We start from the raw sequence: 27476 nt of genomic DNA on the forward strand, positions 1-27476 counted from the left end.
AGCACAAAACTGCTGTGAGCAGCCCTAATTGTCAGCACATGCTACATGAACCCACCGATACCCTGTCAGTGGCCACTGGTAACTATGCCAGCCGTACTGGAAGCCAGGCACGGACACAGGCAGGGTCTGTCCTCCTTTCTGACATGCATCTTTTTAATTTAATGCAAACAAGCATATGGCATCTGTCACTTTGGGATCCCAAATGAAGCTGTACGTATCGAACGTCATTCTGGAGTGAAGGCCATTGATGTCCTACTGTCTTGAATGGAAAAACCTCGGAAACACAGACTTCTTCCTTCCAGAGCTGACATTGGTTTGGAGCACATCCTGTCCGTGACTTTTGCAGTTATCTCCCTACAGGCATTGTCCTTACTCTTGATCTGACAGAGCGTTTTGTTCTAACACAAAGTACAAGGCCACAGCAATGTAAGCGTAAAAACCTTTTTAGATCCACCGCAGCCCAAACTACAGAAAGGGATGCCCTAAGAAACCCCCACCCGGACACACTGACATCCCGGAGGCCGTGAGGGTAAGGGGTTCCCCGGCCTTGCGCTGCCGGGAACACGCTGCACCGAGCCTCGAACGACAGAGAAATAAAGGTTTCCCCGCCGCGGAAGGCGGAGGTTGGCGGCTGAGCCGGACAGCGGGACGTTGCCAGCAGGCAGGCGGAGCCGGGCGCTGCTGCGGGCACAGGCGACGAGGGACAGGGGCTTCGCTGCCGGGCGCCCCCGCCCGGCCCTTTCCCGCCAGCGGCTCTCCCCGCAGCTCTCCCGGGCCACGCAAGCCTCCTCTGGGCATGACCGTCCGCGGCCGCCTCCCGTCCCGCAGCACGGAGACCAGCCCTCCCGCCGCCCGGGGATTCCCCCCCTCAATCCCCAGTCCAGCCGAGAGGCGCCCCGCTGCCCCAAGTGCCGGGGCGGGGCCAGGGGCGGGGCCCGGGCGAATTGCCCGCCCCCGGGCTTCCCCGTACCGCCTCAGGGGGCCGCTACCCCCGCGCCTGGCCCCGCCCCGCAGCTCCGCGGGGGAGCGGGAGGGGCAGCGCGTACGGCGCTGCCGTTAAAACCCTTCCCGCCCTCCCGCACGGCCAGTCAGCGGGGTTGCCGCGCCGGGACAGCGAGCTGCTGGCGAGGCAGCGGCCAGTCAACGCGAGGAGGCGGTGGGAGCGCAGCGCGGGGCGCTGGGACTGGGTGTCAGCGATGCTGGAGAATGGCTCCTTGAGGAACTGCTGCGACCCGGGTGGGCGAAACCGCTTCGGCTTGGCGGAGCGGGAGGCGGCGGCGGCGGGTGCCCCACGGCCCGCCTGGGTGGTGACGGTGCTCTCCAGCGTGCTGATCTTCACCACCGTGGTGGACATCTTGGGCAACCTGCTGGTCATCGTCTCCGTCTTCAAGAACCGCAAGCTCAGGAACTCAGGTAAGGGCTTGAGCCCCGGCACCCGCCCCGGCAGCGACAAGTGGTAACGAGCGCCCGGAGCCCCGCGGGCACCCTGTTCCCGCTCCTAACTGCCCCGAGGAGACCAGCCTGCTTGTGGAGTCCGGACGGGCTACCTCCTAAAGGCGGGGGACCAGAGAGTCCCCCTGTACCGGTGCTTGCTTTCTAACGCGTGCGGGGGCGGTCCCGCGGCAGTCCCGCGTAGCACGCTGCCCCTGCGCTCCGCTTAGCCTGTGCTTTGTCCTGCCCCGGCCCTTAAGGGGGGAATGCGGGTCCCAACGTGGCTCTTAACGAGGCATTGTGTAGTCTCTGTGGAGCACTCTGTCGGTGCCATCCGAGTAAAATACCGGAGACAAAGACCGTGTCCCAAAGCGGTTGGAAGAAGAAAGAAGGAACTTTAAAACTTGCATGAGAGTTCTTCTGAAGATGAGGGGCTGTGCGCGTGTGGGAAGGCGGCGCAGACCACGCTCCGGTCTCCATCGGAGTTCTCAATAGTCTTGTCGTGAAATCGTCTGTCTTTCTGTACCCTCGCCAAATAGCCTCCAACCAGAAAGCAGCAAATAAAGTCGGGTGTTTTTCTTGAATCGTGTCCTTAGTTTTTTTTCTTTGTGTGTATTAAAATGTGGCTCTGCGTGATTTATTTGCTGAACTTCTTACTTGCTTTCTTATCTTTGCCGGACTAGTTACACGTGTCTCCAACTACAAAACTCTGTACTTAGCGCCAACTTCTCGGATTTGTCTCCCTGCAGCCAATTTACGTAATATACGTACTCAGTGCGGATACTATGCTCTCTTCCCCGCGATGCACCCAGCTGTAGCTGTTACCTGGGGCGCACAGTTGGGCTGCTGCTAGCGTACCTGCACTCGGCTGGCTCTTGGGTATTGGTGCAGTACAAGGCGCTACCCCTGAAATAGCCACATACCTACTAACATTCTTACAGCACCAAGCAGCTCCTGAAAACGATTCCTTCTTCAGGTCTTGACTGCTATCGTTTCGCTGTGCGCAAAAGCAAGGTAACAAAACTTTGCTGAGGGAAGGCAGGTGCAAAGCACCCCTGCGCTGTCGGAGCCCAGGGGCTCAGTAGCATACTTCCCGGCTCACACCCAAGCACAGCGGGATGCTTCTTCGCCGGCTGGAGGAGGGGGAACTGACTTGCTTCTCCCGTGTGGTTGTTTTATTAGTGTTTGTTTTTTGGGGGCTGAGCGAACACACCCCACGGCGCAGCGCCAAACTTGAGGACGTCTGAAAGTGAGCTTTGGGTGAGCAATAGGGAGGGGACAACTCGGGGCGCTGGAAACGGTACTGGGGCTGTACATTCAAAGGGGCCAAACCACCGTACCGAGGTGGGTAAAGCTTTACCCCGTAGCGAGAAAGGCGGCACTCCCCGGTAGCCAGCAGCGCCGGGAGCCGCGGCTGCCGAGCAGCACCGGGCCGGCTGGGAGCGGGCGGGCGCAGCCCCGGCAGAGCGGAGCCGAGCCGGGCGCACGGCTGCGGAGCAGAGCGGAGCGGAGGGAGGTCTCCGCTTCAACCCCCCGCCTCGCTCCCTCGGGAACTCCCGTGACTCACCAGCGCCCTCGCGGCGCCTTTGTCGCCGGGGGAAGGTGCGTTCCGGAGGGATCTCGCCTGGGCTCCGGGGAAGGGAGCGCTCAGGGAGCGCTCTTGCGAGACATCTAATCCCGGCCGGGGGGGAGGGGGACGGACATGAGAGGGGCTTTCTTCTGAGCCGTTTTCTTCATTCGAACGGCAGCACTGGAGAGGGTTTGAACTGGGAGAGTGATGCCTGGAAGAATAGACTTACAGATACTGATCAAAGTGCCTAAGGCTGTTGAAATAAGACATGGTGGTCCTATCTGATTCAACTACCTATTAATTGATCTCCTCGGTTCGTTCTTAATGTGATGTCTCTGACCCTATCCCAAGGATCTCTCTTCATCTTTGTTAAATACCATGAAGAACAGCAGAGAGCTCCTTCTGCATAATCTTCATAAAGTTAAAATACCTTTTAAAGTGTCAGGTTTTAGTTTTCCATCAGGGAAGAGATGGCTCTTGAGGATGAAGCTGAAAGAGGATAGTTTGGTGAACGTCCACAGAGGTCTTTTCAAAGAAAATTTCTTAAAAGGACTGCAAACTTATGTGAGTGGAGTGATGGATGGAATGTGAAGGTGGTGGAGAGCTAAGGCAGTGCTTGGGAGTCCTTAGCCTCAGACAAGGAAAGAAGATGGGCAAGCAGGTGGATTTGCAGGTTTTTCTTTCTGAACAAACCAGAAACATTTTCATACTTGCAAGGGAAGTGGATGTAGTAGACTGACATGGTGAGGGAAAATGGCATGAAAGGAGTTAGGCTTAGTAGTAAGCAATGAAGGGAGGGAGAGACAGGATGAAGCTAGTGGAATGGTTGTGACAAGACACAGGGAGTCCAGATGACCAAATAAAAAAGGAAGAGCTATAGCATCAAGAACATTCACTTCTCTTTGAAGAAGATAATGAGAGATTTTCTTGGGTAGGGATGAGAGTTTGGGAGTTCAAATAAGGTACAGGTATATGAAGAATAAATTGAGCAGCTCTGCTGCTTCTCTAGTACAAATAGCAACCTTCCTTTCAGAAAGTAGAACAGGGCTTTAGCTTATTCCCAAGCTTTATCAAGACTCTTCTGTCCAAGGCTTTACAGAGAAATCTGAAAACAATGCAATTATGCATCACTCTCCTTAAAATTAAAGCATGATCAAAAGCAAATCTATTTTAATGCTTTTCTATAATATGAGGCATAAGAACATAGTGAAATAAAGTGACCTGTTAGCCTTTATGCTGGTAAGTATTACACTCAGCAGGAAAGAAATGCAGAATGGGTAGGGTTGGTACTTTTAGACATTGCTCATTCACTCCTTAAACAGTGGGAATTTTGCCAGCCTTACAACAGAAGGATTGTTTCATAGCATACAGAAGCATCTTTCCCACGTTTAAATTTGGTTTTGGAGGGGGAGGGGAAAATTTATGAAGGCTCTTCCAAGTAATGCATAGCATAATTGGTATGAATCAACATGCTTGTCTTACATAACTGTGCCCAGTTTTCCTGTGAGAGGCTTAGCAACTTTTGATCTCTAAAAGTGATCTAATTTACAGAAATCAGTGCTTTTATGATTTCCAATTTGGGAGGGCAGTAACTTTGTCCAACACACTACAAATTAAATAAAACTTTGTATGTTGAAAAAAAATAAAATAAATTCATCTTAGTTGGTCTTTCTATTTGAAATCTGAAACATGTTCTGAATTCTCAAAAGCCACTATTGATTTTGGGTATCTTCAATTAGGCATGTGCAGTTGAAGGCAGCTTTTTAAGTGCTGAACTTTTGAAGTGCTAAAGTTTACATGGGCTGGAGAGTCAAGTACCCTGAAGGTGCATCAAATCAGTCAAAACCACTAGATGCTTTTAAGAATGTTGGGATACATTTGTGTAGCCATAGCTATAACCAGAACATTACTGGCTGGGGTTAAAACCTGGTAGGAAGCACTTCTGAACGTGGGAAGTGGCAAGGTATCTCCCACAGGAGTGAGATAAAGCAAACCATTTGCATTTCATTGGCCTTGAAGCCAAGGTAAAATCAGTGAGAGGTGAGAATTAGGCACATTAACTCAGTATCATTTCAAAGAGTAGTGTGGACTTGGGACCTTTTGACTTTTGGCAGAAGGCCTAATATTAACCTTGGTGCACTGCCAAAGAATACATTAGCAGAGTGATATTTTTAGTGCATGATGTCAACCCTCTTCACTCTTTCCACTATTTTCCTGTCTATATATAACATCTAAAGCAGCATGATGAGACCCTGATTTCCATTTGAATGGCAAAGAGCTGTTGCAACACAAGTCAAAATTCATGGGGTTTTACCTGTTAGAACATGGGTGCATTTACATGTTTCATTCTGTCCAATGTGTGTGTGGCTGTGATGGACAATACCTTTCATGTGTACATCTGTACAAAATAAAACATTCCTATACATAGAATTGTAATTTCAGTTACTTTTCTGTCTACTAAATAAACGTGTTCGAGAGTATAACCAAGTCTTGTACTCTTTTTCCCTTTCTGTAGCCTTCACTCAGCATCTCTGTGACATAACTGAGGGTGTGTTTTCTCCATTGTTAGAGGCTCTTTTCATCTCTTTGGCCACACAAGTTCTATTTCTCTCCTTTATTCCTCCTTTTTTATTATTCCATTGAGTGGGATAGAGGATAGTTGTCTCCTGGTGTGGAATTTGTCTCTTAGAAGACTACAGTGGAGATACCTATTTCTGAACTCCTTCCTTTGAACTCCCTTTATAATCAATGAAGAAAAATAAATATTTTTAGGGTCTAGTTAATCTAACTTATTTTTGAAATCTACATTAGTATGACATGATTCAACCCATAAAAGTGTTTATTTCCCTCCACTAAAAGCAAAGAGAATCAAGAGGGACTATCTCAATGTAGTCACCTATAATTAAGTGAGAAGAAAACAACATACGAAGACAGAAGTCATCATGTAATTCTTCTAGTAACTTGTCAAGTTCTGTTTTTACATTGCACATTTTCCTCCTCACTGCCTGCCCTCCAGCATATCATATTAGTCCAAATAAGACTGATAAGTAAAAAAAAAATTCTTTACTGATACAAATGAAATGTTCAACAGGTTTCCTGGTTCAGGACTAGGTGAAATCATCTTTTAATATCAGCAGCGATGCTGACAAGACTATATTTTGGTAAGCATATTTTGAGGCTGATGAGTGTGAGGTCACACTCTGTATTATAGTGTCAGCTTATGTACTCCTGACTTCTTGAACTCTGGATCCATGGACTTCTTAGCCTTGGATTTGTGTGTGTTTGGCCTTCACATTCTCTCTCATATTCAGGGTCTCTAACCTTGAAGCGGCCCAGGATTAAGAAAATCATGGGAATGTGACTACAGCATTTACAAAAGTTCATTGAACCCAACACTTAAAACTCTTCTATCTCTTTGTAATAACATTATCAATGAAATGCTTTTTTTAAATTTTAACATTGTGCTTATTAGTTGCTAAATTATTGTGGATCTTTTTATTTGTAGAATCATAAGTGAAAATTGACGTGGATTGGTCATTTCCCTACCTAGTGACAAATCTTGTGCTGTATTAATGGAGAATAATCACATATTTCCCTTTCAACCTGTGTTTTTCCATGGTAAACAAGACAAATGCTTTTAGTTTCCTGTAATTAACCAGGCTCTTCATTTCCCTGATTGTTTTAGACCTTTCAGGTCACCTATCCCAGCTGAATTAATCTGTCTTGAACAAGAGAAAACTGAACTGTTTACAGCAATGCAGGTGAAGTAACACCTTCAAGTAAACAATATTAACATTCTATTCTGTTCTTTTCTGTCCTTTTCTGGATGGACAAAATGGACCTGGTATGCCTTATAGACACATTTTCTTTTTATGTGCTAGCATTATATAGATGACTCTTCTTTTTGCAGTCACTTGCTAATGCAGCTCTTTTTTCTCTTGTCTTTTCAGTCCACACAATTATTATTCCTTCACTATGTCTTCATACCTCATGCTACTATACTGTATCCACTTTCTTTCTGCTTTATCAGTCCTCAAGGAAAAAAATAGATCTTGACATCTCCCTGTATCAATGTGTACTCTCAACTTTGTATTATCACAAAATTTCATTAGTTCTCTTTGTGTTTTGTGGCATAATACTTCTGAACAAGACAAAATTAGTTCAATGTAGGTTATCTCCCTCTGGTCCAAAATTTTTCTTTCATCACCATCCAGGCAGTGGTAGCAACAGACTGTGTTGCTACCCTAGCATATGCACTTCCAAGGCTAGATCAATTTAGAGCAACCTCCCATGTACAGAAAGTTCAAGTCCAGCTTTCATTAAATAAAGATGATAAGATTGGTTGTTTGTCCTGGTTTCAGCAGGGATGGAGTTAATTTTCTTCCTAGTAGTTGGTGTAGCACTATGTTTGTGATTCAGGATAACAATGTTCATAACACACTGATGTTTTAGCTGTTGTCGAGCAGTCACAGACTTTTCAGCTTCTCATATTGCCCTAACGAGAAGGTGGGGGCACCCAGCAGGCAGGGAGGGGACACAGTCAGGACAGGTGACCAAGGACATATTCCATACCATATGACATCATGTTCTGTTTATAACTGGGGGTGGGCTGAGAGGTGTGTCAGCTGGCAACCTGGCACAGCAGCTGGGGTTCTTGCACATCATTGATTTGGGGGTGATGGAATTTGTCTTCCCAAGTAACTGCTACATATGATGGAGCCTTGCTTTCCTGGGGATAGCTGAACATCTGTCTACTGATGGGAAGGGGGAATGAATCTCTTGGTTTGCTTTGCTTGCAAATGAGGGCTCTGCCTGGGCTGAGAGGCTGTGCAGTCTGGGGTTGTCGTGGGTTTTTTTCTTTTTTTCTTCCTTTTTTGTGTGTCCTATTAAACTGGTTTTATCTGAACTCATGAGTTTTCTCACTTTCACTTGTCCAATTCTCTCCCACATCCTGCTGGGGGAGACTGAGAAAGTGCTGTGTGGTGCTTAGTTGGTAGCCACAGCATGTACCATGACATGGGTACAAACACTTTGTGTAAGTTCTTACTGAATTTTATTCAATTTGTCTTTACCTGCATCTTTAATTTTCTTTTAATTCCAAATTTGATTCCGCAGCCTTGCCTACAATTAAGATGAGATTAAGAAGCCTGAAGATTTCTCATTTCATTCTTCCTTTACAGCCCATTCACTACCCTAAATACAAGTGCCATATTAACATACACTCTACAGTAGACATATGAGTCTTCCAGAGGTGGCAACACAGGTTTAGTCTTCTCATTACTCCCTGACTAAATGTGTTTCTGACTTATTGCTAGCATCATTCATCCAAAAAGAAGAGCAGTTGTGCCAGAACCATACCACGGAAGGAGGAAATGGGTAGTAAAGTATGAGAGCACCACAGCTGCAGGTGAGTCATGGCAAAACTGCTCTTTGGAATACACGTGAAGGCCAAGCTCTTTGCCACAGCCTGACGGAAATCAGCACTTTCCTACTAGGAGTGAGGATCAGAGAATGTATTTGTCCCCGTTTTAAAGCTATCTGTCCTTTCAGAACCCATGGCACTGTTATCTAACAGATGTTAAAAAATTCCTGCCATCAGATATATTCAATCTCCCTGACATTTTTGCTTTATTGTAGATATGCTAATTCCTCACCCACGAGCCTACCTTGTCCTGAAGCCCACCATTATTGTCCTTATTAAAAACTGCAGCAAAATCTTTCTTCAGACCAGCAGTCACTTTAGGTTGATTTACATATTCCCCTCCCCCAGTAACTTCTCTTTGCTTTTTCTTTTTGTTAATGTGGTAAAAGGGCATTTTATTCATTTTAGAAGTCTTTGCCAAGCCAATTAAGTTTAGGAATTTGTGTCAGTTCCCATTTTATCCAATTTTGCTCTCTCTAGCAGTTTTCTTTGGTTGACATATCTTTTCCTGTTCTTTCTAGCCTTATTTCTTGCCCCTAGTATCCTTGCTGAGACAACTTTTCCTCCAGCTACATCTGGAACTTTTTCTTAATCTTTTTGGTGCAATTTCCAGAGACTATTTTTGTGTCTTCAATATGAAGAATTGATAATATTTCTCCACATTCACATCCCTAAGCTCCCCAATACAGTTGACTGCAGTTTCCTAATTAGTTTCTCTTATTTATCAAAATGTGCAAAACTCCTTCTTAGTTATATGTTTTATTTATTCTTCCATTCAATTTAAACAAAATCTCATCTACATTCAATACAACCTTATTTTCTGTGTCAGGCTCTTCAGGGATGTCTTTGTTCTTTGTCAGAGTAAAGACCAGCTTATGTTGGCAAATAGACTGTACAATGAAGAAATCTACTGGGTGTATGTCCAGAACTCAACAGTCATTAGGATGGTTATTATCTCTTTTACATATGAGGAGCTGCAGTGTCCCATTGTTAAATTGTTTCCAGTACTATTTCCCTATTAAAACAGAGGTGATCTCATCTTACTGAAGATTTCTGTGTACTTTCCTGCAGAATGTCTTTATAACTCTTCCCCAAATTAATTTTGGCTTTTGCCAAAATATCATCCTCTCTCTTTTCTTTTCTTCTTTTTTTTAATGAAGACTATACACTTTTGAGTTAATATTTCTTTTTCTCTGATCATTGGTGTAATTCCATTCTAACAGAATTACTTCTATAAAGTTTGATTTGAATTTCTCACCCTTTTTTTTGATTCCCTACTTTGTTGCATACGTTCCTGAGATTCTTCTACTGACTCAACTGATTTTTTATCAGCACTCCAGTTGAACTTCTCAGTCTTTGAGCTCCTATTTTCTATATTTGTTGCCACCACCTTTCTGAAGCCAAAATTCCCCCCTGCCCTGGGTGTTAAATGAAGAAACTATATGATTCCTTCTCAGGCTTTCTTCCCATCTCTCAGTTTTAAGATCTTTTTATTCATTCTGCCAGCTTGCATTGCAAGCTGCTATCCCATATGCTTAGATAAAGTCTGTCCATGAAGATATGAAACCTCTTCTCTTCTAAGAGAAGACCTCCAAATGATCATTACTCCAAGTCTTTCTTCATCAATTCTGGAATTATTCAGTCATGAACCCATGACACATACTTCTAATGACATTTCCATTCTTTCCTTGGAGAGGAAGTCATCTAATTTCATCATCAATTCCATCATCTTTTCTGTGAGATTTTGTTCAAACACTAACCACCTGAGAAAATACTGTTTCAAACTTTATTTACAATAACTTTAAGCTTTGTTTACCTGTTAATAATTCCAGAAGTAGAAAAGCAAAGTGAAAAGCCAGTATTGTTCATTTGCAAATTAGGGAAATTCCCTTTAACAGAGAATATATCCTTCGGAGAAAGAAACTGAACCCTACAAGTGAATTTCAAAAAAGTCCAATTCAGAGACCTGAGAATGTTCTAAACTAGAAGAAACCTAAGGAATACAGAATTTTAAAGTATTTTGGAAGTAGAAAGTCTGCAAGGAAATTATAATCCTGAAGGGATTGAAAGAAACATTTAGGAGTACAAAAACCTAAAGAAGAAAAATAACTTCTGTATCAGTCTGCTTCACGGGGAATCCTGAGGAGATAAACAGTTTATTCAAAAGCAATAGGCAACACCTTTGTAGGACACTGCACATGAAATAATGGATAGCCTTACAGAAGATAGACTGCAATAATCTTTTTTCTTTATCAACTAGAGAATCATGACAAAAGACCAAGGACATGTTCAGCATAATCTGGAGATGGAGAATATTAAAATGGAAGTCACTTTCTCAAATGTTACTAAATAAACTGTTGAAGTCAACAATTTCATAAATTTTAAGAACTACTGGCTCTTCTGTAGATCTTTTGTGTGTTCAAAGTCATTATGGCTCTACCATAAGCAGGAGAAAATATGGAATGTTTTAGTGGCAGGTGTAAACCAAATTCTAGTAACAAAGGATTGCCATGAAATTGTAATCTGAGACAAGTTATTCTACAGCTACAGTGTACTTTGTATCATCCTTTGAAGCACACCTGGCAATAACATATTGGATTATAGCTCTAAATTATACTTTTCTTTTATCCTGTAGAGGAAATGAGCAATTTACTGATAAGCAACTAGGAAGTATATTGGCAAGGTCAGCTCCAAGACACTTTTATTTCAGAATATAAAGCTAAATTCTATTCCATTTGGTAAATGAAGATATTGATGTGCTTATCTTTAGAGGAAGTAGAATCTAAGCATTTAGTTGAACTGGGTAAGTATAAGGATTTTCCTGAACTGCAGCAGAAGAATCTAAGGGTATATTTATGTTGTGTATTTCATTTCATTTGGCACAAATCCACTCTACCCATGTTCTGAGTGAAAGAAAAAGTGAAGTATGATGTTAGTGTGATGTTTTCCCTGTAATACCATACCCAGGCTCTCCACAGGTCCAAGTCTTAACAAAGTCACACAGCTGCTTCTTTTTTTCAGCTCAGAGTATGAATAAATATCCTTTCATCTCCTTGAAATAACAAATGCAAACATACCCTCAGATACAGAAAATTAGAAGGACCTCTTAGCAGCTGTATTATGGCAATTCCAATTGTTCTAGCAGCACTCCCTTTGCTGCCAGCTCTCTCCTGTGGCCTGACTGGTGTTCCTTTGCAAGACTTACTGACTGCATGAGGCATGATGTCTCTGCAGTAAAGCTCTGTTCTTGGATGGACCAGCAGAAGCAATTAAAAGATTCATGATGCTCTTTGACACAATCAGCCAAAGAGCTAAAAGACCAAATTTACTCACAGAGAGCCAGGCCAGCTTATTTTAAGATACTAATTCTTTCAACTATTTTTAGCAGATATATATATTCACCAGGTGACTTGAACCATTCTATTGAGGATGTTATAGGTTACCTTCATCTCATTAAATCAGTGATGATCTGTTCTCTACCTCTAAGAGTGAATTCTACTCCTACTCCAATTCAAATTTATTGTGAGTACCAGTATCTTCAGATATGCTCATATGCTCCAGGTTTTAGCTGCTTAGAAGTTATTCTTTACAAGCACATACTGATACCTTGACATAGACTGTCAAGAACATTGCCTTGTTTGCAAGAATACATATGAAAACAGTTATGTTATCCTGAGCTGATAAAACAAAACCCAGTTTTGCCTTTGCAGAAAGGAAGAAACGTTATGGTAATTTTCATCTTCCTAAAAATCAATTTGAGTGGTGGTTCTAGTTTTTAAACTACCACCTTTATATGGGCATGAAACAGATTTCTTAACAACAAAGGTAGCCAAAATACATCTAAATCACTGTGGGTGCAACTCCATTGTTATCCTTAACAACAGTAGCTGCTTTGGAATCTTCTGGTTTACTTTTGGTCTCAATACTGAGAAGAATTGAGTTATGTTACATTAGCATTTTACTGACATTTCAGCTGCGTATGGAAGACTCATGTCTTGACAGGACAACAAATAACAACAACCTAAACACGTTTATCAAATGACTAGGATCTTCATTTATGGTATTCTTCTTTAACTATTTATTAATTGTAGAGGTATTTGATTACACTCTTTAAAAAAATGCAGCTTAAATTATGCCTGAAGAAAAAACATCACCCTTCTCACAAAGATACTAATTCTTCAGCTGCTTTCTATGGACTTGGTTCATTTTCTACAGATACATCAACAGCAAAAGGAGGGCCAAGGACAGTCTCCAACCCTTGCTGGATGCAGGGGGAACATTAGTGACAAGGGATGAGGACAAGGCTGAGATACTTAATTCCTTTTTTGCCTCAGTCTTTAATAGTAAAGTGAGATGTTCCCTGGATATTCAGCCTCGAGAGCCAGAAGACAGGAAGGGAGAGCAGAACAAAACTCCCATGATCCAGGAGGAAATGATTAGAGACCTGCTAGGCCAATTAGACATTCACAAGTCTATGGGGCCAGATGGTTTACCTGAGGGTATGGAGGGAGCTGGCAGATGTGCTTGCAAAACCCCTTTCCTTCATCTACTAGCAGTCCTGGCTGACTGGTGAAGTTCCACTTGACAGGAGGCTGGCAGATGTTACACCCATTTACAAGAAGGGTTGGAGGGAGGATGCAGGAAACTACAGGCCTGTCAGTCTGACCTCAGTGCCGGGGAAGATCACGGAACGGGTTATCTTGAGTGCTATCACACAGAACATGTACAACAACCAAGTGATCAGGCCCTGTCAACATAGGTTTACAAAAGGCAGGTCCTGCCAAACTAACCTGATTACCCCCTATGACCTGCTTAGTGGATGAGGGAAAGGATGTGGATGTAGTGCACCCTGACTTCAGCAAAGCCTTTGATACCATTTCTCACAGCATTCTGTTGGAGAAACTGGCTATCACTGGCCTGGACAGACACACCCTCTGCTGGGTAAAAAACTGGCTGGATGGCTGGGCCCAAACTGTTGTGGTAAATGAAGATAAATCAAGATGGAGGCCAGTCACAAGTGGTGTCCCCCAGGGCTCAGTCCTGAGTCCAGTCCTGTTCAATATCTTTATCAATGACCTCGATGAAGGGATTGAATGCTCCCTCAGTAAGTTTGCAGATGACACTAAACTGGAAGGAAGTGTCCATCTGCCTGAGGGTAGGGAGGCTCTTCAGGGGCAGGCTAGATCCATGGGCTGAGACCAACTGGATGAGGTTCACCAAGGCCAAGTCCAGAGTCCTGCAACTGGGACATAACAACTCTGTGCAGCACCACAGGCTTGGAGAAGAGCGGCTAGAAAGCTGCCTGGCAGAGAAGGACCTGGGATGTGTTGGTTGACTGCTGAATGAATATGAGTTAGCAGTGTGCCCAGGTGGACTAGAAGGCCAATGGCATGTTGGCTTGTATCAGAAATAGCGTGGCCAGCAGGTCCAGGGAAGTGATTGTGCCCCTGTACTTGGCATTGTTGAGGCCACTCCTTGAGTGCTGTGTTCAGTTTTGGGCTTCTCACTACAAGGAAGACAAGGTCCTGGAGAGTGTCCAGAGAAGGGCAACCAGGTTGGTGAAGAGTCTGGAGAGCAAACCTGATGAGGAGCTGCTGAGGGAGGTGGGGCTGTTTAGCCTTGAGAAGAGGAGGCTGAGGGGAGACCTTATCACCACCTACAGGGTGTTGGTCTCTTTGCCCAAGTGACAGGTGATAGGAGGGGGAATGGACTCAAGCTGCACCAGGGCAGGTTCAGATAACACATTAGGAAAGAATTCTTCACTGAAATGGTTATCAGGCATTGGAACAGGCTGCTCAGGGAGGTGATTGAGTCGCTGACCCTGGATTTATTTAAAAGATGGGTAGATGAGATGCTCCAAGATATGGTTTAGTAGAGGACAGGTATGGTTGGACTCAATGATCTCAAAGATCTTTTCCAGCCTAGTGATTCTGTGATTCTGTAATTCTAGGCTTTAGCATTTTTTAAAGATGTTCTTAGAAGCAGACAATTCTATGCAGCTTTTCTACTGAGAAGTAAAAGGATGTTATATTAAAACATGCTGCTTCACTTCAAGACAAGTAAAGACATGCAGGTGGCATAGTCACTATGTGCCAACTGGGAGCTTTCTCACTCCTCCTTCCTGTGAACTACAACTTATGGTTCTTAGGACTCTTGGGAATCTATATTCAAGATACTGAGCATTCCAGCAAACTCATCTGAAATCAGGCATTACTTGGTGAAACGCACAGTGGGTAATCTTTGAATTGCTACAGAGGAAAAATTTCACACAATACCTTAGCTAGAATTGCCATCTTCATTTGGACAAACCTTATGGTCTGCAAACTCAAGAGACCATGCAACTTAGATTTGTATTTTCCATGTTGTCCTTTAAAAATAAAGGGTTATCTTTTTTAGCCTTTTAGGTAAAAGTTAATAGTACTATTTTCTTAAAAGCACTTCAGCAGTCCCTTCTGATGTAGCAACCTACACAATAACTGCTACAGTGCTGCTCCAAAGTCACTTGTTCTGAGGGCATTTTTAGCTTCATTCATTGAGGCTGTTAACAGTTCCAAGTTCAGGCTTATGGACTGCATCCTGCATGTATCCAAGAACTGCTAACAATGGTGGCTATTACCTACCATAATGAATACAGAAAGAGTCAGCATGCCATTAATTCTACATAAGCAGGAAATGAAAGTAGCAGATTTCCCAAAGTGTTCACAAGCCAAGGAACCTATCTGGCATCAAGCTGCTCAGAAAAAAAGCCCCACTTTCCACCTTTATGCAAAATTCCCTAATTCCATTTTCTACAGTGTCAGAATTCATAAGAAGCAGATGTGAATTGCTTTACACAAGGAATACTACTCAGTGCTTAATTCATGAAATGTAATAAAAGTCACCTGCAAAGGACTGAGAGATAAATACCTTGCAAACAGGTCTTGGAACAGGCATTGGAACAGGCTGCCCAGAGAGGTGGTAGAGTCACCATCCCTTGAGATGTTAAAAAAAATTGTAGACGTGGCACCCCAGGTTTAGTTGACATGGTGGTACTTGACAGATGGGTTGGACTTGATGATCTTAGATGTCTTTTCTAACCATAAAGATTCTGTGATTATATGAAAGCATAAGAGAAACAGCTATGAATTCTTTCTTTTCCTCCCAAACACTGTCAGTATCACTGAGGTCAAGAGAACTTACTTGAAGAGTTGAAATGTCTTCGGCAGCACCTCCAGAATATTCATGTATCATTTGTTTTCAAGACAGGATTATAAAGCCTTTGGGTGGCTTCAACCTATCAGAATGTGACATGTTTCCAATTAGTGTCTCATTCTCAGCTATTGCTTTTTAGATTAATTATATCATAACCTAAGCAAAGTTTGACTTAATTAATGGTTGGAAGTCAAGCAGTCAATAAAATTGCAGGATGCTATAAGAAGGTACGTATTCTGATTCATTAATAAGGTAATGAATACTCTTGGAAATCATTTCCAGAACCATGAAAGACAAGTAGGTGATTTGTAGTAACATACATGGATTTCCAAATGGAAAACCATGCTTAACCAAAGTGATGGCCTTCTACAATGACATAGTTGGCTTGGTGGACAAGGAGCAAGCATTGGATGTGTTTACCTTAACTTCAGTAAAGCTTTTGACACTGTCTTCCATAATAGCACAGCTGACAAAGTAGGCATTAGGTAAGTGAACAGCAAACCTCAGATTGAAACCTGGCTGAATGTCTAGGCCCACGGTGGTTGTGATCGGAGGTCAATACTGGGGACAATAATGTTAACTTCTTCACCTGGATGATGTAGCAGAGTGTAGCCTCATCAATTTCATTGATGACACAAAGCTCAGAAGAGTGACTAAAACTCCAGAAGTCATGCTGCTATTTAGAGGGATAGAGGAGACAGGCTGGAGAAATTTTTTGACAGGAACCTTGTTAATGTAGTTTTGCATGGCTGGGTTCTGGCAGAGGAGAGGGGTTGTAGGAGTAGCCTCTAGAAGAAGCAGCTAGAAGCTTTCTGTAGGCCTGAGAGAGTAAACACCAGCCAACTCAAGGCTGGAGTCATTGTTGACCAAGGCCAAGCCCATCAGCCCCTCTATCAATTACGTTTAAGAGGAAGAAACCACAAGCAGCCGCTTTTTGCAACCAGAGAAGGGAGTGAGAAGGTGTAAGAAACTGTGCAGGCACCAAGGTCAGTGAAGAAGGGGAGGGAGGAGGCACTCCAGGTGCCTGAAAGGTTCTTCTGCAGCCCACGGAGAAGACCATGGTGGATCAGGTGTCCTCTCACAGCCCATGGAAGATGACAGGGAGCAGAGACCCCACCTGCAGCCCATGGAGAGGCCCCACAATGAAGCATGTGGAGACGTATGGAAGATACTGTGACCCGCGCTGGAGCAAGTCTCTGGCAGAACTTACAGCCCATGGAGAGAGATAAAGACACAGACAGACAGACAGACATCAACACCAGAGCAGGTTTGCTGGGGGTGGCAGGGGTGGAGGGTGTGGGGGCTTGTGTCCACGTGGAGGACCAGGCTGGAGCAGTCTGGGCTTGAGAGATTGAGAGACATTCTATGATTTATGAGTGCACCTCATAGAATTGACCCACACTGGGGCAGCTGGTGAAGAGCTGAAGCCCTGTGGGAAAGGACTCACGTTGGAGTTTGTCCCACTGTCCCCCGTGGGTGGGACCCCACGGTGCAGCAGGGGAAGGCTATGAGGAATGCCCCCCACCCCCATCTAAGAAGGAAAACAACTCGTGAGGAACTGACTGAAACCCTTATTCTCCCAGTCCCTGCCCCTCCCCATGCCACAATGGGGGGAAGAAGGGAGCAAAATCATGACTAAAGGGAAGTCTGCTAAGAAGGGAGGGGTGGGGGAAAGTGCTTTAAGATCTGGTCACACTTCTCCTTGCCCGACTCTGGTGTCACTGGGCAGTGTCATAAATTAGAGAGTTTTCTTTCCTTTCTTCTGTGTTGAGTCTGTTTCGCCCGTGCCACACATTGCAGAATGATCTCTCCCTGTCCTTATCTCAACTCCTGAGCCTCTCAATATATATTTTCTCCCCTGTCCAGCTGCAAAGGGGAGTGATAGAGCAGCTTTGGTGGGCATATGGCCTCCAGCCAGGGCCAAACCACCACACTCATGAAGATCAGTGAAGGGAATGATTAAGTCCTGTAACCGGGGAGAAACAACTCCAGGCACCAGTATATGCTCAGGGCCACCTAACTGCAAAGCAGCTTGGCAAAAAAGGACCTAGGGGTCCTGGTGGACAACAAGCTGGTCATAAGCTAGCAAAGCAGCCTTGCGGCAAAGAAGGCTAACAGTCTCCTGGGCTGCATCAGAGCATTGACAGCCAGGCATGGAAGGTGATCTTTTCCCCTCAGCACCGATAAGACTACACCTGGAGTGTTCTGGGCTCCCCAGGGATAAAAAAGATATGGACTTACTGGAGTTAAATGCACTACAGGGCCACTGAAGTGACTAGGGGCTTAGAGCATGTGTCATATGAGGACAGACTGTGAGACCAATGACAGTTCATCCTGGAGAAGAGAAAGCTCAGAGTGATCTTATCAGTGTGTATAAATACCCATTGGGAAGGAGTGAAGAAGAGGCAGCCAGTTTTTCTCAGTAGTGCCCACTGAGAAGACAAGAGGTATTGGGTACAACCTGTGAAATTCCATCTGAACACAAGAAGATTTTGTTTTCACTGTGTCGGTTGTTAAACACTGTAACAAGCTGCCCAGAGACGTTGTGAAGTCTCCATTTCTGGAGATAACTGAAAATCTGGCTGGACATGGTCCTGGGAAACCTAATCTCACTAACCCTGCTTGAGCAGGAGAGGTAGGACTAGGTGATCATAAGAGGTCGTTTCCAACCTAAAAGTTTCTGTGATATGTTAATTCTATAACATTCAGCATGACATCTTAATTTGCTGTAAGAACCTTGTATTTTAACCTAAGAAAGATTAGGTTAAATGGTAGAAAGATTTTCATCTAACATAATTGGCAGAGCTCTATTGACAACACTTGCTTACAGATGCATAGGTAGGCTTTGACTCATCCTGATTTCTGAGATCCTTTATTTGTGATAAGCTTGCTCTTTTTTTAGCACACATATGTTTAAAGGTGGTAAATTTCCTGTGCTTTATTGCTTACCGCCACCAGTTTTCCATTCCTTTATTGCTCCAGCTTGGAAAAGACCAAACAGGAACAGAAAGTGAAGCTGGAAATATATTTGCATTAGTATTAGTGCCTTTGTTTGCATGTCATCTGTTAAGCAAAGGATAGCCTTTTCATAAATAATAGGAAGAGAATAGTTTGTATTGGCAGAACTCTGTATTTGCCGTATAAAGTGATACTGAAAGAAGCTGGGAGGTAAACTCCCATGAATCTTCTGCATCAGTAGGTCCAACCCTTAACTGAAACATAAAAATAATTTTCCCGAAGAGAAAACAAGCAGCACACTTCCTCACACTTTTAATTACATCAGCACAGTGACCTGACAGAAAATGTTATATTTGAAGAACTTTCTGTTAAACAGAAAGGCCTAATACTTTAAAAAAATGCAACAATTATTAGATTAATAGGGGACTGGTATCTTTATGTGCTCTCATCTTGTTACTTTAGAGATCATGATAGAACAACAATTTAGAATTCAAAGTTCCCCACCAAAAATCAGGTAGTATACTGGCATATTCCAGGTGTTTTACTGGCATAAAATATAGTGGGAGAAAGTGACTGTTGTGCTGTGGAAATGCAAAGCAGTTCTACTCAAGGTCACAAAGCCTACATGTGAGACCTCTAAAGTGTCTGCAAAAATACTTATTAGATTCACAGGTGGGGTTAAAGCCCATGAAAATCATATTGCTTTCTAAATCAATTTTCATATTAAGCAACATTTTCCTTTCCCTTTTTATGCTTTCTTTTGCAGTCATTAGAAGCAAAATGTGTAAAATGTTAATCAGATGTTTTAGTGGGTCTTGTAAAAATAGGGTTTAACCACAGTGATTTGCCTAGAATAAATGATCAGCTGGTGAGCGTGTTGAAATAGTTTAAAAGATTTTACCTATGATTATGGTCCCAGGTAGGAAACATCAACTACACAATTCAGAGTCTTCATTTCAGCGCTGGACATTTGTTGCTTCAAAGTTAGCTAATGTGAGATCCTGTAATTATGACTTTAGTTAGATAATCTGAAAACAATGTAATCTTCTTAGTCATTCTTACGAAACACCTGGTAGGGTAGTACAATAAAGATTGTAAAACTTGCTATACAGTCAGCTTCCTGGTTAAATATGTAGCAAGGATATCTTGTGTGATTATGGAGAGCAAACAAAATGCTCAAACATCACATTCTCATGTAATATACACAAAATTTATTTCCATTTGAGCCCAATTTAGTAAAAATTACATTTGTTTGACCCTGTTTGCAGGTATATTTGGCCAGTAAAAGAGATGTGACTTGCTACTTCATGCAGACAGAAGTCATGCACTGCTCCTTCTAGATGTCAGATCACCAGGTTGCTCACTTGGGTTACAGCTAGGACTCCCACAAGGAGTTTGAAAGGCTAGTTGCAGTTGACAGTGCTCAAAGATCATCAGAGTAGCATGTGGGAAAAGGATTCTGTAACCAGGGTAAGCTGAACCTACCTAGTATTTCAGTATCTAGATGAGGAGGGAAACCTTTAGTCTTGTCTAAAACCAGTGGGAATTGGTTTCCAGTTTGTTGGGGGTTTTTTTGACTAGAATCTGATGCCTCTTCCCTCCTTCTGTGCAGCCCTCACTGCGCTCCACCCTCTGCTCCCCAGGTCTGTAAATGTTTGTTGGTCCAGATTCTCTGCTTGGTTTAGACCATTATGTACAGTTCAGATTCTTCTGCCAGAAGGCATCTGAAGACACTAGCAGAAACAAAACAAAGATCCACATATTTTAATCTGCACTAGGACTTGTTTTTGTGACCAAACCACTTTAACTCCCTGTTAATGATCATGTCTTTTCTCTACCTGCACAGTACAATCTTAGATACTCTCTGCTATTTAGTATATCAGGTAGGGCCCTCATCTGCTGCAAAATCAGCAGCATCTTCCCCTTCTTCCCTAGTGAATATCCCATATCCTCTCTCCTTACTAGAACCCTGAGAGGCTATTGAACCTCTGTGGCTGGAGATAGTCAAAACCTGACTGGACATGGCCCTGAACAACCTGCTGTAGCTGACCCTCTTTGAGCAGGAGGGTCGGACTAGATGATCTCCAGAGATCAATTCTAACATAAAGGAGTTTGTGGTTATATGTCCATGCCTCTCACTCTTCATTTAACTGTCTCACCAATAATCATGACTCACAGGCCCAGCCTGAACAGAGCTTTTGTTTACTCACTTTGCAAGGCTTTTACTGGCTCTCAGAAAAGACCTTAATTCAGGAAATTATCGTTACACACTTTCTGTATTGACTTGAAACAAAAACCAGCTTTAGAAGAGAATACATAGTCACTTTCTGTAAAAGCATTTTATTTAGTCATGTGTTTACATGTTGTTTACAAACCGATGAGTATCATTACAAGATGAATCATGTCAGTGTACTTTGCTTTAAAACCTTGTTTCCAAAAGAAGCAGATGGCACACACTGGCAACAGCTTCTGAAGACATTCATCTCTGTGTGCATGTACAGTGATGAGGACTTCCAAAAGCTCAGAAAAAAAAGGGTAAGACTTCTCCTCACTGAAAGGTTGCCATTTTTGTCAAATATTTTCTATTTTCTTCCTTGGCCAAATGGGACACAAGTGAAGGGAAAAGAAGATAATAAAGAGACTCAAGAGAATGTTAGAAGTGTTGGCAAAGTGTCAGCTTAAATGTTCCCCACATACTGTATTTACTGCAGTATATCAGATCCTATTTTATAGAATTCCAAGACTGTCTTAGGATTGCCCACTACATTTGGGAGTTGGACAAAGAAACCCCTAAAAGGAGTAATAATAGACTTAGATCTGTTTTCTTTTTTTGCAGCTGTAACTAGTTTGCATTAATTTGTTTCTGGTTGTGTAGTTGTCACATACTGTGAGTCTTTAATCTGGAGCCCCAAAGAGCAGTTGAGTAAATCACTGCGGAAATTACCACTGGCTTGTCTTCATTTCAGTAAGAGGAGATCCCACCATTTGTACTGGTCAGAATGTTCTGTTCACTTTAAATGGGTCTACAGAGAAAAGCTACATGATGCATTTTATCATGGCTAACCAAATCTCTTGGCTAACTGGTGCTGAACACGTCCCACAGGCTGCAATACTCCCAATTTTATTCACTTGATTTATCTGCTGGATATTCTGAATATCTTCTGTAAAGTCTTGAGCCTTATATTTCACAACAGAATTATTTTATGTTCTGGGGGATGTGTGGATTGTTTTGGTTTAGGTGGTTTTGGTTTTTTTTTTATTCAACTAATCTGCTAGTTTATATTAAAAAAAAAGAAAACAAACCCCAAACCAAAAACACCTCCCAAAACCCCCACAAGCCAACCAGCTTAACATAGCATGGGGTTTGTTTGCACAAAAATATTTTCATTCTTCAATTTCCTGTCCTTCAATTTCTAAAAGAAGTTATTCTAAGGACCTGAATACTGTTTTGTTGCTGTAAGAGAGAAAAAAAACAACATAATTTCCTTTGACATGAATTGAGGCTAAAGACAGTAGCAAAGGTGAAGGTAATAGTATGTAATACACTGAAGGTAATAAAAGATGAGCTAGCCTTTCACACAGTATAAATGGTATCTGCCAGGACACAGTAAAGTTTTCTCCAGAGTTTTTAGCAGTGAAACATCCTTACTTTCCTACCACACTCCAGTCTTTTATAGTTGATCTGAAGTTTTAATTTTTCTTTAAAAAAACCCCAAAACAAAACAACATCCTACAAAATCCTGCATATTTTGCTTCTTTCCCCTATGAAATGCAATGTAGTGTTGGGAGACTGAAAAAGTTATTAGCAATAATAGGATGCCTAGCTATTTATAGGATCTGACTAGGTTGCACCTGTTATGCTTTGCAGCTTTCCATATTAGCCCCTTTGTCAGCAACAAATGAGTTCCCACACTTGCACTTTTTTATGTAGGTCTCCTATTCTTTCTTGGTTGAAGCAATCAACAGACATGATTACTTCAAGTGAAGAAAATTAAGCTGATACGTACTGACAGATATAGGAAACACAACTTCTTTCATGAATTAGTGAAAAAACAGCCTGCATTTGTTGTTATTCAGTGCCTGTGCTCAGCAACTGGCAGCTTGAAGCTGTGCTCTCACTGGTGCCTGCAGTGGTAAGCACTCAGGAGAAGTCTTGGTTTCATTCCCTACATGGAAAGCAATAGTCCACTGGATAGAGACACTCTCTCAGCAACAACAGAGGCCTTTCGCCATCCTAGACTTACCCCAAGAACAAGATCCCAACTCCAGGGTGAGGACATTGGTATAAGGGATCTTCACTCCTGAGCCTGCTGCAAAACACAGCTCAGTTACAAGTGTATAGACATACAGAATGAGGTTATTGCCCCTCCAAACACTTTTCAACAAAATGAGCCTGGTTGTGTGGAGGGGTGGCTGACAAGGATACAAATGAGCATGTCACATTGTACCACTCAGATGACCACAGCAGGGGAGCCCAAGGAGGAGCTGTACTTCTGAATGGTGTCACTGAAGCCTACTGTCCTCAACATGGGAGCAGTTGTAATGGTACAGACCAAGGGCATACTATGTTCTGTCGGTTTAGTGCTCTTCAAATGATGTCTTTCAAGTTCTCTTCCAGCCTTCCCTTGAATACAGGTAAAATTTTTCCATCTACAAGATCTGTTAAGGAGTTCCACAGGTTTACTACCTATTGCAGCAACCACCCTCTTTTGTTTGCTTTAAAACCCACTAGCTTCACTTAGCAGGCAGCTCTTCTATTGGCTCCATCCCTCAGTATGAGTATGCCACTACAGGGACATTTTGGAGCAGTGAGCTTGTCAAGCACTGTCATTGTTTCCAAGATGTACCTAATAGACATGGTATTATGTAATGAGGAAGAAAAAGGCTCATGAAACTTGAGTGTTCTTAATATTTGTTTTGGGAGACTCTGCACCTGTCTATCTCAGTTTCTCACCTATTTAATTGTGAGGATTAACATTTTGAAGAATACTTACAAAGTAAGTGAAAACCTCTGGCTTCTTGTTCTAGGGTGAAATTCTGCAACGTAACCTAGACAGAGATAAGCAGGCTAACTGAAGAAGAGCAGCAGGGTTTCTGAGTCGGGCACTCTCTTGGGACTACAGGAGACATTCCAAAGCAAAGCTTGTCTACCGGAGAAGTGTCCTAACCACTAGACTACAGGGGATTTTCTAGAAGAGTTTGTCTCTATGCTTCCTGTTTTCTCTCTGAAAAACACCTAGTACGAGGAAATCTCCTGCAATCTCAGAAAGTATCAGAAGCCCATAAAAGTATTTATCATCCCATAAACGTTCTATCTGATCAGCGGCCAGGCTTTTGCTCTGTAAGAACCAACCACTTGCTCTTGCCTTCCACCGTGCTAGATGGTGCGATGCACTGTCTCCGTTGTGGCTGGTGCACTAGGTGGCAATAGAGAGTCACCACTGCCCCTACTCGCACCGCAGGAAGCTACAGCGAGCAAAATCATGCACCTAGGAGTAACAAATCTCAAGTCTTTACTTAATTTTTAACAACACAGGGATAGAAATATTTTTAATTTTTTTTTTCACCTGAAGTCCATTATGAAATTCGTGGCAGCAAACTCACAGCGAGTGCTGGTGCTCCCATATTTAACCATGGGCTGAAGAAGCCTGCGCACACAGCAAAAACGGAGGCTTTGCTCACAGGGTTGTATTCATACCTAGCTGCCAAACATGCCAAAATCGTGATCTCGAAAGCATATTAATCAACAGTGAAACTTAGCTGTCTCTTCTCAAAAAGCCTAAAATTTCAGTTCTGCAAATGTAGCTTCCAGCACCAACTCATAGTTGCAGGTGTAGAGCCAAGAATGCAAGCCTGTCCCAGTCCGGCAGTCTGTGAGTCACTAAACTACAATTTCAATCTCCTTTTTACATGCTGAGCTTCTCTTCCTTCCTGTGAATCCTGCATTCTCCACATTTGCAGCTCAGCTTGAAAAAGGGGTGTACAGAGCATTCTCCACTAAACTATCCCACAGTGGGGCGTTTGTATTGTTTCATCTAAAAATGAAAAGTTTCTCTTCTCATCTTCTGCATAACAGCATAGTGCTTTCATCCCTAAAGTGTGTGAGTCAGGTTTAACCCTATTTATTTTGGAATCCAGACTTTCCTGTGAAAACTTTCAGGGTGCCTAGGCCTGAATTTCTTCTGAGCAGAAAGCTCTTCTAAAGCCCTTGGGTAGCTGCACAATAAAAGGAGAGCTGCAACAGTAATATACTCCCCTTCTGCTGTGCTTATAGTACTCCAAGGGATGGTAGAGAATTTTCTTTATAAATATCATAGGATAATGGTACACACTGATAATTTAAACAGTTTCATAGAACATACCTTTCCTAAAAAGAAATAACCTGAACATTCCACAGATCAGTGACCAGTCTTGATTCATTGTCTCTGTTCTATATTTTGCTAGTCTCTGAAATACTGCCCTTCTAAGGAAGATATATTACCCATTCCCCTTCCATTACATCGATGTCTGCAGTATATCCTACTAATATCTGAAATCATGAAACATAACTACAAAGGACTGTATCACCACGTTTAAACTGTCATATTCAAGGAAAACACCAACCCATCTGGCACGTATTTGGAGCATTATGTTAAACCTTCTGTTCATAAAAATCTGTTTCATATTATACTGGATTAACATGCCTTGGTAAATCAAAGGTTGCTACAGGTCTTGGCTTGTAGTGTTGTAGGGAATTCAAATGTCAATGTGTGAAAGACTTAATTTTCTACTCCACCTGCTGCCAGAGTCCATTTTTGGTGGCTTCCTTCCTGCTTACATAAATGGAATTTCACCTGAATCAGGCTAAGCAGTTTTAATTGGCACAGATTATTTTAAACAGATTTAAAATTTGACTAAAAAAATCAAGAAATACAGGAGCTTAAATACTGTAACAAATTACTAATCCAAGAAGCCAAAAATAGAGACAAAAATTAGTAGGAAAGCAGTAAGAAACATCATTGTTTCTCCAAGAGCAGCTAATGTCTCCCTTCAAGCCATTTGAGGCATATTTACTGAGCCACCAAAAACCTACCCTGCCCTTAGTTCTGTCTGTCCAGTTCTTCAGTCTCTCCAGAGTCATGCTTTTCTTTCCACATTTAAGAGCAAACCATAAGAAGAACCCTCACCACCAAGCCAGAAATGTGCTGGAAGAGCCTTAGGAACTGAAGCCCAGTGGAAAATAGACAGGTCAGGGAATGTAGGTGTCACTGACAGCATCAAGAACCAGCAATAAATGACCAAGTCTTCCATTTAAAAGCCACCACCTGGAAGTTTAGCAGAAGTCCTTGTTCTGAAAGCATAACCTTCTTTCTTGTTATGTATTTCTTCCATAAAATATGCTGTAACAAATGCAAATTTGGGGAAAGATAATAAGTAGTAAGTATCCATGTATACATGGACATACATATAATGAAGAATATCCAGGAGTGGAATCAACTAAACATTTCCATCACAGTAATCATCTGTTTTGAGAAAATCCTGAGGTCTGAGCTGGGAAACTACTCATTCCTTGCTCAAGTTTCCATTTTCAAGTTTCAAGTTGCCATTCAAGCTGGCACTGTGAATAATCTGCTACTTAAATAGTTTTGCTGAGCAGATTGATCCTCTGCTTAAGGACATTTGTTTATTCTCATACAACCAGGAGTGGAGAAAAAGACACATGAAGTAAATTTTATACCAATTTGCGATTAGTTGAGTATACTCCTGTTTTATCTGGTCCAGGCCTTGAAACTCGCTTTAAAGAGGATTCAGTAGGGTCTGGAGCCTGGAGGTTGGTATATTTAAGTCTGGTTCTCAAAAGGTGATATTGCACAAGAAAGTTCAAGATAGTACTTCATCAGAGCTGCATAGCTTCTATTGCAAATTAGCAATTAAAGACAAGGGGAGATTAAAGAGAGACAGTCTTCTGGACTGAAGGACTGATTGCTTTCTTCACACTTTACATATATGCCTCTTCCATCTGCATGCTTGTCTCAAACAATAGATCAAATAAGTCACTGGCTGTAGTGAAACCTGACAAACATACCTTGCTATTTCTCTTTGTCTGAAGGTCAGATCATAAAGTCATAGAATCACAGATTGGTTTGGGTTGGAAGGGACCTTAAAGAACATCTAGTTCCAACTCCCCTGCCATGGGCAGGGATACCCTCCACTAGAACAGGTTGCTCAAAAGTTGTAGGAACCATAAAAGGGGATTGGGCTTTGATTTTTGGTCTTTTACATATAAATATAATTGAAAGGCTTCATTTTCTTCCTTGTTGTTGCTTTTATTATATGAACCAAATTCTTTCAGTATTTCACACTCTTATTAATAAGTCTTCATTTTCTAATATCTGATTAATGTGTCCTTTAAGTCTATGACCATTCTTCCATTAGCTTCAACAGTCATTAAAGAGGCCAAAAAGGTAGATAGCTTACACTAACGTAACATAGCATAGCATAAAATAACATAGCATAGGCAGTAACATTAAGATTAAAACTATAAAAATAACATTTGTTTCCACAAATTGATGGTAATCAGAAACAAAAATTATAAGTCACCAGCAGCTTCCATACCAAGCCTAGTGTCAGGATTGAGGTAAATTTGTTAAAGAGAAGTGATGTCACAACTAAGGAAGGATTTTGTATGCAAGTCACATATCACTTGGAGAAATTGGGAAAACTTTTTTTCCCTTACATGACTTACAGGAAAGAACTAAAAGGTTAGACTCACCTTGACTATTTTGTGAACATTTAAAAAATAGAGTGATAAAGATTTTGTATACTTAATGTTTATATACAAGTAACTCAGAGAATGGATGACACCATGCACCCCTGAAGTGTTATCTTGTGTCTTTGACTATAAGGCTGTCTAGAGCCTGAACC

At 42.4% G+C, this 27476-nt stretch overlaps 1 protein-coding gene across 1 annotated transcript in view; it reads left to right on the forward strand.

Annotated features, from left to right (window-relative positions):
- Nucleotides 1-1196: 1196 nt before the first annotated feature.
- The window catches only part of MTNR1B (melatonin receptor 1B), a gene marked incomplete at both ends in the record, with an annotated part of 32556 nt that continues 6276 nt past the window's right edge, over nucleotides 1197-27476 (forward strand). The window contains one exon of the mRNA XM_084272209.1: nucleotides 1197-1413. Within this exon, the coding sequence (XP_084128335.1) occupies nucleotides 1197-1413 (217 nt within the window). The remainder of the gene's footprint in view (nucleotides 1414-27476) is intronic.

This window comes from Gallinula chloropus (genome assembly GCF_964237585.1).
Source record: "Gallinula chloropus genome assembly, chromosome: 1".
NCBI classification, from domain to species: domain Eukaryota; kingdom Metazoa; phylum Chordata; class Aves; order Gruiformes; family Rallidae; genus Gallinula; species Gallinula chloropus.